This window comes from Bombyx mandarina, chromosome A1, assembly GCF_030267445.1.
Source record: "Bombyx mandarina strain Sakado chromosome A1, ASM3026744v2".
Lineage (NCBI taxonomy): Eukaryota > Metazoa > Arthropoda > Insecta > Lepidoptera > Bombycidae > Bombyx > Bombyx mandarina.
In genome coordinates this window covers 19,232,155-19,244,498 of record NC_143234.1, presented here as the reverse complement: position 1 = coordinate 19,244,498, position 12,344 = coordinate 19,232,155, and the positions used below count along the sequence as shown (strand labels likewise).

General features: G+C 35.8%; 1 protein-coding gene across 5 annotated transcripts in view; it reads left to right on the top strand.

Moving 5' to 3' along the window:
* The window catches only part of LOC114242725 (synaptotagmin-10), a 126,230-nt gene that overhangs the window by 49,672 nt on the left and 64,214 nt on the right, over nucleotides 1-12,344 (top strand). For 4 of the 5 annotated variants that reach the window (XM_089739309.1, XM_028173988.2, XM_089739310.1 and 1 more), the window contains exon 2: nucleotides 9,199-9,352. In XM_089739309.1, coding sequence (XP_089595435.1) covers nucleotides 9,199-9,352 — 154 coding nt within the window. Of the gene's footprint in view, nucleotides 1-2,235; nucleotides 2,296-9,198; nucleotides 9,353-12,344 lie in introns of those variants that run through there. The other variant, XM_028173986.2, reaches the window with a different exon arrangement.

The window sequence follows — 12,344 nt, the reverse complement described above, 5'->3', positions numbered from 1 at the left end:
TCAAGATGAAGAAGTATCATCGTGTAGTTAAAATGTATTGCATAATTTATATATTTCGGTATTTATTAGCGGTTGGGCTAACTCTGAGACTAGACTACTTTTTACTGGTGGTAGGACCCGAGTAGGTACCATTACCCTGCCTATTTGTGACGTGAAGCAGTAATGCGATTCGGTTTGAAGGGTGGAGCAGCCGTTGTACTGTTAAAAGTGACACCCTACAATTCATGTCGCAAGGTGGGTGGCGACATTTACGTTGTAGATGTCTATGGGTTCTGGTAAACACTTAACACCGGGTGGGCCGTGAGCTCGTCCACCTATGCAATAAAATTAAATAAAAAACTTGGGTAGGTTTTTTTGCCACTTTATTGCCTATTTCTGCCGAAAATTAATCGTGAGACTTCGACATAATGTCTCAAAGTCGGTGGCGGCAATCTCGTTGTGATATCCATGGGCTCCCGTAACAACTTAACGCAAGGTTGGCTGTAAATCAATTTTTTCAAACTTTTCCTATTTTCACTCCCCTCTGCAGTTATTGGTTCAATAACCTCGAGCTGATTATTCGTTGACTTTTACGCAGGGGACAAACTTATGCTCAAAAATGTTTGCAAGCCCCCTCAAGCTTTTTCATTTAACAACTCGAAACTTTGGTGTTAAGCTTAAAGTTTTGGGGTTCGTTAAACTTTCGCACCTCGGCTGCCTGGATCTCACTTGAATTCAAACATTATAATTTATCTTATTTGGTACGAAGTTATTATTATTATTATTGTTTAATGTAGCAAATTATTTCTATAATCCCATTAATCAATCAAATCTTTCTTGAAATAAAGACGAGGATTTCAGAAGGCGTGATTTCAGAAATATTCGTTTTTTAAATATTTCATTTTTTTATATTTTGAATACGAGAGTGATAAGCGCTAAATTAAGCCGATAAAACGATTTACATAATATAGTATACTAAATGTAGTAAATATAATATACTTAATGTAGTAAATTATTTTCAACGGCCGTCTGGTGTAGCGGTAAGTGACATAGTCACTACACAAGGAGGTCGCGGGTTCGAATCCCGCCAAGGGAAGATATTTGTATGATAAATATAAATGTCTTTTCCAGGGTTATGGATGTCTATTAAATATATGTGTGTGTATAATAAAAATCTTACATTTATATCCGTTATCTGGTACCTGTAACACAAGTTCTTTACGAACTTATCACGGGACCAGTTAACGTGGCGTGATTGTTAGTAAATATTTATTTATTTATTTATATTTATTTATTATTTATTTCTATAATCCCATTAATGAATCAAATCTCTCTTGAAATGAAGACGTGGATTTGATTTCAGAAATATCCGTTTTTTTTAATATATTTTTTTTTTTTTTGAATACGACAATGATAATAAGAGCTCAATTAAGCTAGCGATAAAACGATTTACCAAAATGGAATCTTTGAGCAAAATTACTTTTGATATATTCATCTTAAGCAATCAATCAAATGTAATCAAATCTTGGTTATATAATTTATTTTTATTTTTGTTGTTAATGCACTGTCGATTGCACCTATAATTGAGGTGACATCTGCCATGAACTTCTGTCAATTGTTCAATGTTTGGTATTAATGATCACTTTGTTGGTGCAACTTAATAAATAAATAAATAAATATGTACCGTTTTTTGGTTGGTTATGATTTTGTTGTGCCGCTGTGATTTCTGGATGATCACGAGCTAATCTACGTTGTACATATCGACGCTTGAAAGGCAACAGTGACTAAGCGATAATGCGTGGACTTTACAGTAGACTAATTTAAAGTTGAAATTAATATAAAACATACACGAGAAATACCTGAAAAAAAAATGTTCTATTTTAACGAATCTAGCTGTAGGATTGAAATAATTTTAATAGATCTAGATTTTTTTTTTTTTCTCGCATCGAATATGGTCATTGCCTATCATTTATGTACAAATCAGTTATTGTCGCTTATTCACGTTTGCCTTTCAAGCGTCGATATGTACATACATATAAAAAAAAACATGTTCACGTTTTTTGGATTTCCAATGGCGATTACTCATAAACCGTTGGCGTCGGCTACGGAAGTGCATTTTATCTGTTCAGCGCAGACACACAGTTCAATGTCACGTTACAAATTACATTTCAGTTAAACTCGGATGTCTGAGTGATTAGGTAGTTTGCCAATTATATAAATAAATAAAAAATAGTTTTTGTTTTAACTTCATAGGTCTATTGGGTTTATTGTTATGTTATGTTATGGTACTATTTATAATGAAACGTATATAATTTGGTGAGTGAACACAATTTTGCCATATTTTTGATTTAGTGACTATTCCAAGTGAAGGGTGTCTGATTTTGTAAATTAATTTTTTCTGGTCTCCTAGACACGGCACGCGGTTTTTCTCGCGCTCATTTTTTTATTCAAAACTAGCTGACCCGGCAGACTTTGTAGTGCCTCAATTGATAAGTAAAAGACCTAAAATTTTGTATAAAATAAACTTAAAACAAACAAAAGACATGAAAGGAAAAAGAAAATTGTTATTTTTATTTAATTACGACCATTTTCATATTTATCTACTTTTTAAACCTTTTCTGGACTTCCACAAATAATTCAAGATCAAAGTTAGCCAAATCGGTCCAGCCGTTCTCGAGTTTTAGCGAGACTTTTTTTTTTTTTTTTTTGCCCTTTTAGGCAGACCTGCATACGGCCCACCTGATGGTGAGTGGTTACCGTCGCCCATGGACTTCAGCAATGCCAGGGGCAGAGCCAAGCCGCTGCCTACCGTTTAATACTCTCCACAAGCCTCGTTTGAAGAAGGACATGTCATAGCGCTCGGGAAACACCGTGGAGGGGAATAGCCGGATGGTACGTGGCAAAAAAGACCTCTGGAAACGCACTGTGGATGACCGCAGTGGCTCCAGGTAGTATGGATGAACTCTACTCCGGTGGCGGGCGGTGCGATGGCAAAAACGAGATGCCGGTATCATCTCGAACAATTCCTCAGAGCACTCCCCATGGAACATACGGTACAAAATACAGAGGGAACCGAAGTCCCTCCGCAGACCCAGAGGTTCCAAACTGTTCTAACGAACAGCAATTAATTTTTATATATATAGATTATTCAAAATTAATGAAGAATGTCGCGTTTTCCTGGGATAATGACAGGTTTACGTCTCTCTAGCCCAAAAACTTCAGTATTCATTACCGTAGAAGTATCGGGTTGAACTGAGGGTTTGTTCGTCAGAACAGCACAGGATATGCAATGCTTTCTCAAGAACCATCTGGTATCAATTGGTTACCGAAGCTCGTAGCTATTACACCGTGAATGCGTCAACTTGTGACATTTTAAAGTCGAAGTGATATTTTGAAGTTGTCATTGTCTACAGTATAAGACGCCATGTGCACTCTTATCCGCGATGTGACTGTATCAGTGTTCGAATTTCGCCTACAAGTGTCTATTTTTGTGATGAAATACGTTCCGTCCCAAAAATAGACACTTCACAATTCACGATTAATGGAAGTCATGGTGAAGGAATAACATCGTGTAATAAATATCAAATCTGCAAACACTTTTATTTGGGTTATTGCTGGTCTACATCTTGTGAGCCCGCACGGGTAGGTACTACCACCCTGCCAATTTCTGCCGCAAAGCTATCGTCGCACAATGCTATTGTATGTGTGGTTTTACAACGCGGCTTTCAATCGGTTAACACAGATGGGCGATTGCCGTACGCTGGTATAATACTTAGAGGAGACGATTGTTCATTTATACTTTCCCTTAGTCACCTATTAAAATACCCACGTGAATTGATGGGCCGATGCTATTCTAGGTACTGTAAACTCGAGAATGTTGGAAATTTACTTAGAACCACACGAACATTAAATGAAAGTGAATTCTTAATATTCCCTATTGGCATGCAACATTAGTATTTTCTCGTCGAATTATTGCGCCAACAATCTCTTAGGTCGTACAAAACAACTGGGTTGTGGGCACAGCCATAATCTGTCCCAACCCAAGTTTTAACTGTCAGTTCGTTAATGAGTCACGTAGGCGAATTCGCCTCATTACTCCGGAACGAAGGTAGCGTGAAACTTAATAAGACCGCACGCGCGTGTCATATAAAGTCCATTGAATTTGTTTTACGTTGAATATACGAAGACACAGTATCAGTAAGCACAGAAAAGTCAAATGGTTTTAAGTACTGTTTATGATTGTTTTTCTAAGCTTTTCTAAGCATAGCTTTTATTGCGGGCTTTGAGCGCGGCGACCGAATTAAGCAATTCCGTAACGCAAATAAAACCTAACACCCCCACTCTGCCTACCAGGTAGCTCGCGTTCAACACATTGCGCTTGTGTAGTGTTTGTCGCACTGAATGCACATCATGAAAAGTCTGCCCATATCTCTCTCTCGCGGTCTAGCTTATGAGTGTGAAGGGGACAGTTGATGTTTTGCTTTTGTTAATGTTTATAAATATAGCGTGGTCTTATTTTCTTATTGTTTTAATATGAAACTATTATTGTCTAAATGTAATTGCATAAGTTGATAAAAAAATGCTATGATCGCGGCAGTCCCCGAGTGCCACACGTGTATTTTTTCTTTAATTATAACACTCTCCTCCATTCAGAGTCCCGTTGATCATTTAAATTTTAGGACGGAATTTCTCGATCATTTAAATCGAGCAAGTTTAAAGATAAATGTTTTTTCTTTCTTTAAAATACCGGGAAAAAACCGTCTCGAGCAGTGTCTTCATGATCAAAATATACATGGCTAGAAGGATTTAACGGTTTTAAATATATTCCTAATATATTTTTTCACAAATATTCAAGAAATTTATCTGCAACATCAACTTTATTACCTTTTTTTTACACTGAATGATTCGTTTCATTATTTTACACTGAGTCTTTATTTTTTATTTAATCGTTATTAATAGAAAAACAAAAAAAAGTATATAACAAAGGAACACCAGTGTTTATAAGAATATTTTTTTAATAATTTATTAATTAGAATTCGAATTATATTGCTTGTGAAGTTATTTTAAATATAACGCGACTGTGTCCATAATATTTCAGTGCTTAATCCCCACACGTCATATGAATACAGCAATAAATTAAGTGTCTTTTTGTGATATGTGTAATTATTATTTCGCATTCAATTTACTTTGATTAAATGAAATATTCAATTCCTTTAAAATAAATAATTTCAGTTTAGTTACATGATTTTTTTGGGTTTTATGAATAAAATTGTTATGAAAAAGCCTATCGCAAAATCGGCCCTCAGAATGATAATTCGATTTGTTCGTTTAACCTCAATTCAGAATTATGTTAGATAACTGAAAATACACTTCAGTCGACCTAAATTTCAGCTCTGTTTTTATTAGATGTCGTTCTTTAGCCAACTGTTCTAACCCTTATCGAGTGTTGCTAAATCAGCGGTTACAAATGTGAAGTCGTCGTGGCCTAAAGGATAAGACGTCCGGTGCATTCGTATGAAGCGATGCACCGGTGTTCGAATCCCGCAGGCGGGTACCCATTTTTCTAATGAAATACGTACTCAACAAATGTTCACGATTGACTTCCACGGTGAAGGAATAACACCGTGTAATAAAAATTAAACCCGCAAAATTATAATTTGCGTAATCACTGGTGGTAGGACCTCTTGGGAGTCCGCACGGGTAGGTACCACCACCCCGCCTATTTTCGCCGTGAAGCAGTAATGCGTTTCGGTTCGAAGGGTGTGGTAACCGTCGTAACTATACTGAGACCTTAGAACTTATATCTCGAGGTGGGTGGCGCATTTACGTTGTAGATGTCTATGGGCTCCAGTAACCACTTAACATCAGGTGGGCTGTGAGCTTGTCCATCCATCTAAGCAATAAAAAAAGTTATTCATATCAGTTACAATGCGTTTAAAAACCTTCGCTATTGTGTAATTTATTACTAAATGTTGTCATTAAGTCTAGAGTGGATCGTTTTATGCTTGTGAGGTCTGCTAGTTTGATTTCTTCGACAATCCGCTTCAATGGTTTTTGATCTCAATATGTTTTTGGAACGAAGTTCCTTATGGGACGATGCGGAGGGATACCCTAACCGGGAAAAAACGTTCGTAACGTAAGATTTTTATTAGTAATGCACACAGTGTACGACTTAACTTTGTAATAACGTACAAAAATAACATATTTTTTTATCATTCATTGACCACGATCTCAGAGCGTTCGTTTGCGCAATACACTAACTCTTATGCAAACAACCGTGAATTAAGTGTACCACAATAAGTTCGCACGTTACCGAATGACCGTGGGTTTTTGCGAAACCTCCAGTTTTATTTTCTTTATACCTCGAATAGAACTTAAAATTAATATTTTTATAATAAGAAACTTCGTTCCTATCCGGTGTCCCACGAGACCACACATCGTTTTTATTTATTTTGAAGATAAGGAATCATCTGAATGGAATTATCTGAAGGTGACATTAGAAATATCAGGTTTGAAATAATTAATTAAATCCGTCCCAACGTAAACGCTTTCTACAAGCCACCGATTGTAGTTATAAACAAAACGCGTATGAAAGTGTGCCGCGTGGTCCTTAAGCGGAACCGAATGGCGTGATTTTCAAATCCAATGAAAACCTGTGTACGGTTGCTTTTGCGATGTAAAGGGTGTTAACTGCCCTTTATTAATAAAACAAGTTAGTTCCAATTTTACTCCGTATATTGTCACAAGTGTCTGACGGGTCGGGTGGGCTATGTACGACTGACTAATGCAAGCGATGCACAAACTGCATACGCTACTAAACTGTGTCCCTACAACCTGTAGTTTTTATCAAGGTTGTGTAGCAGTTTTAAAATATCTGAAAGACTATACGGTAAGAGTTGCAAATTTTTATCTTCCGTGTAAATTTTCGCTTTCAGAAATTTTACAATGAAAATTTTAAGTTGATAATAATTTGGGATTTGGTCTTGGCCCGAATAGCATAGTACGCTAGGCCTATCGGTAGACCGCATGGCGTTCAAAGTGCTAATTGATTACCGAGACTCATCACATGATTAGACCTTTCTTGAGACGCGGTTTTGGAGTCCCGAAATGTCGTCTAACGTCTGCCCCGCCTTCAGACCGGAATAGACATCTTATGCTTCAGAATCGAAATACAGCTTTATTATTTATTAAAAGCGTCAGTTTCAGATCAAAAATACAATTAAGTTGATACTATTGAATTTCAACTGTAATACAGTTGATTGAATTTTGATGAAATAGAATTTCTTGCCTTCTATTTCGGAGTCAACTTTATTAGGCGGCTCAAGCCTACAATAGTTTTGAGTTTATCAATTTCACAATCAATTTTAATTATATCAGTAATGAATTTATGGAAAGTGAGTTTTTAAATTAAACTGATACAGACTGAAGACTGAACACTGAAAACTGATACAGAAACTAAAATTTCCTCCTAGCATGTGCGAACTTTTAGTTTCTGTATCAGTTTTCATATGAAATCATATTTTCTACAACTTCTCGAGAAACATTACTTGGTTCTAGCACGTAAGGACGAGTATGAAGCGCACAAAGGACTTAAAATACTCAGCCTTGTATGCTATCACCCAAATTTATAATAGCTTTAATGATTTAATCAATATTTTTTATTTCTTCTCATTGTTTTACTTCTGTATTAAAGTGAATACTCACGAGAGTAATGGCACGGCTGGTCTCTTACCGTTGTCCGTACGCTACATGGACTTTAGTTTCCATCAAGTAAACCTATTAAACCATACAATCTATATCCCTTCGGGACGCTTTGTAGCAATTAAATAATATTTAATTCCCAAATACGATACTAATTAGACTCCAATTGATGTTCGATTAAATCTATACACGCGTTATGTACTTATAGAATGTAGATTTTAGTACCATAACAAATTCATATTATATCTATTAGGATACGATTTCGTAATACGTAGGTAATACAACTTATTTAGGAATTTGGGAACTTATTTAGGAAGCGTTTGCTACGATTCGATTTTCTTATTTCCTACAAGAGTAAAATATGTTTTTGGGTTTTAAATAATATTACATCATATTTAACGTATTTTGATGGTGATGAATATAAAGGTATGAAAGGTTGAATGGTAAGGGTGGTATTGTGGTAATGAAAATCTAATAACATATTTTTGTGGAGGCCATAAAAAATTCTTGATTCGACAATGCCAATAAAGTGGTTATCTTATATACCTTTAAACGAGCAATTCTTGTATATATATCTGAATCTCGGAAACGGCTCCAACGATTTTCATAAAATTTAATATACAGGGGATTTCGGGGGCGATAAATCGATCTAGCTACGATTTATTTTCAGAAAATGTTGTTTTATTCGTGTTTTCAATAATCAACTTTATCGATAATCAACTTTATGACTCTTCCCGACATCTATTGGCGAATAATAATACTATTTTTACTGCTTTAAAGACACAACAAGAGGGCGTTATAAAAAAAAACGAGCTAAGCTCGGTCATCATCTAGTATTTCTTTAATGAACAAGATTGCTACAAATGTATAAGCTTTCAATTTCAAGGATATCTAGACATCCTAATAAGGAGAAAACACATTAATTAAAAAGGATGGTGTTTTTTTATTATTATCGTGAAACGTTATTTTCAGTTTTATGTAGTGTAGAATAGATTTAGAATATTGTGTCTATTGCGTTTAGATGGAAAGATCGACTTTAAAACTTTCTTAATTACATTAGGAATCTTAGATGTTTGATAGTTAAATTAATTTCTGACTAGACAGTAACAAAGTAGAAATGCTATAAGCCAAATTAGCCTATGCCGACTATTTAGAAAACAGTTTGAAACGCGAATGCCAGGTTTGATTTATTTAAGACTAGCTGACCCGGCAGACTTCGTAGTGCCTCAATCGATAAATAAAAGATCTAAGCTTTTGTATTTTAAAACAAACAAAAGGAATCCGTCCGACGGGGGACGCATCGAAGGGAAAACAAAATTGTTATTTTTATTTAATTCCGAGCATTTTCATATTTATCTACCTTTTAAACCTTCTCTGGACTTCCACAAATAATTCAAGACCAAAATTAGCCAAATCGGTCCAGCCGTTTTCGAGTTTTAGCGAGACTAACGAACAGCAATTCATTTTTATATACATATAGATGGGAAAAAACCGTTCCAAGCTTGATTTTGTTTACAGGATTGTGGCAACCGGAGAGTTTGGAAGGTCATACATCTGTGGTCGGGAGTTCCGTGGACTACGCAGCCGCGGTGTTACTGGCTGCGATGGCGGCTGTGTTATTAGCTGCTGTCGGGTACCAGTGCGCCGCTACTTGGAGATGGATAATGGGCAGGTAAGCAATGAGATTTTTCCGTTTATGTTTTAGTTTTACTGGTGGTAGGACCTCTTGTGATTACTGGTGGTAGGACCTCTTGTGAGCCCGCGCGGGTAGGTACCACCACCCTGCCTATTTCTGCCGTGAAGCAGTAATGCGTTTCGGTTTGAAGGGCGGGGCAACCATTGTAACCTTAGAATTTATATCTCAAGGTGGGTGGCGCATTTACGTTGTAGATGTCTATGGGCTCCAGTAACCACTTAACACCAGGTGGGCTGTGATCTCTTCCACCCATCCAAGCAATAAAAAAAAAGTCTCGTTATTTTTTCAAAGCGTATTTATTAATGAGTCGATTACGCTTAAAACCCCACTCCAACAAATTGGTGGGTGCTAAAGTTGAGCGTTGACAAAAAGCAATATGTTTTTTTTTTCAATTAAATAGGACTGTCTACGCTCGGGACAAATAATAAGTCGGTTTGTGGAAGTGATTTTAGTCTGACAATAATAATTTGCAAATTTGAAAATAATAAAAAAAAGGCGCCAAGGTCATGAGTGGTTGAAAAATGCACAGATAATATAATAAAAATGAGTATATGCGTTTCGTTTCACGCTGTGTTCGAATAGACTTTATTAGATAGCACTTAAACATCTATTGTATTCTAATATTGCGTCCCGCCTCATGACTAGTGTATTCTTGTTATTTCCGTTTTACTACCTATTGAGTTAGATTACCAAAATTTGGCGTACATGCCAATTATTTAATACGTAACATAATTGATTAACATTGTGTTAAAATATTAATTAAGAGATGTTCATTTAATCTATATTATATTCTGCGAGCGTTAGGCATTTATATTAATTTGTTTTTTAATCGGGAAGGTTCTATTGGAGCCGTCCTACCCACCACCCCCCGTACAGGGACCCGGTGCTTCGCCCCTTCCTCTCTTTGATGTGCTGTTTAATATAATATTTAATTTTATGAAGCTTTTTTGAAATTATATCAATTGCTTTTATTACAAGTTATTGTTTTTATTGTGTTAAGTGCTCTGAGAAATTGTTCGAGATGATAACGTCATCTCGTTTTTACTATCGCACCGCCCGCCACCGGAGTAGAGTTCATCCATACTACCTGAAGCCACTGCGGTCATCCACAGTGCGTTTCCAGAGATCGTTTTTGCCACGTACCATCCGGCTATGGAATGAGCTCCCCTCCACGGTATTTCCCGAGCGCTATTACATGTCCTTCTTCAAACGAGATTTGTGGAGAGTATTAAGCGGTAGGCAGCGTCTTGGCTCTGCCCCCGGCATTGCTGAAGTCCATGGGCGACGGTAACCACTCACCATCAGGTGGGCCGTGTGCTCGTCTGCCTACAAGGGCAATAAAATAATTATAAAAATTATGTAATTTTATTTTTATCCAATTTTTAGTCTCTTGGTGATAAAAAAAATAATATAATAATTAATCATAGAACCTCATACGATCACCCTTAGTGAATATTTAACAATTTTTTTTAATTTCCCTTAACATACGTTTGGAAATTTACTATTCTTGTTGTAGTCCAACAAAGGTTTTCCTCATATTTAAGTGTGTAGTATTGTTGTGAGGGTTTTAAGAAATATTCCTGGCACGTGTAACATATTACGAAGTAAGCCCAAAAGATATAGTAGGGATTGCATATAATGAAACATTAACGATTCGCATCCCGCTGGTGGAATGAAGCCTGTTTTTTATTTGGTTCCAAAGCCTTAGACATTGATTTCGCCAATGTCACATGATGGACAAAAATGACAGGTGTATAGAGAAAAAAAAACTAAATACAAATAAGTTTAAAGCCTGTTGGGTGGAAGATACCGTGAGCCCACATGTGTCAGTGATTCATTCTAGTTCGGTCGCGAAGTAGCGGATGTACTAATGGGAATGAAGCTTCAATATTATGCTTCGAAGTGTGTTATAGCGGTTGGGGTATGTTGTATACGTCTATGTATACACATTAAAGTGTCTACGAGCCCTGGTATCACTACTCCCAGGTGGACTATGAAATTATATTTAAAAAAAAACATATTTTAACTATTTAAATAATTCTATGTATGTGTATGTATGTAGAAAAAGACTATTGTTACTGCATGCGATTCTTTAATTCTAGTTTCATATTTACTCAGTAGTAGATTTTACGGCTCTCTCTCTCTCTCACTTTATCACAATTTTCTCTTTTGCACGATTTAAGTTATAATTATATATGTTTATATATATTAAAGTAGCTGACCCGGCAAACGTTGTTTTGCCATATATAAGATTTCTAGGGAATTTCTAGTGTAGAAAAAAAAACTAACTTATTGTAAGTGTGTAAGGGTGTGGTAAATGAGTGAAAGAGGTATGTAGTGCTGTGAACGATGAGGGAATATATAATAAAAATAACAAAACTTCATTCAACCACATAATACCTCATTATAACAAAAAAAATATGTCCAAATAAAAAAAAAAAATTAGGGTTATGAAAAATAGATAGTAGCCGATTCTCAGGCTTACTGAATATGCATAAAACATTTCATGGGAATCGGTCAAACGGTTTCGGAGGAGTATAGGAACGAACATTGTGACACGAGAATTTTATATATTAGATATATGTTTTGGCATAAACGAAATTCGATTATAGTTTTCGCGATGTAGTCAATAGAGCGGGCATAACAGAAAATATCTGTTTTAGCATTTTCTAATTAACAATATGCAAAAATATAGAAAGCTAAGAAGAATTTTATTGGTAATACACATAAAACCCAATTTCGTGAGGCATTAAAAAGTACACCGGCGTCAAAGTACTATAATAATTTCGGTGATAAACACATTTTACGACTCAAATTTTATGACTATTGTGATCAGATTGAAATCGGTATTTGAAAAGAAAATTGACGTATAAAATTCAATTAATTTATTCAAAGCTCTCGTATTTAGTGTAACCTTAGGAGCAAGTACTATCAATCAAGGCCGGTGTCGGTCAAAATAAAACTAATT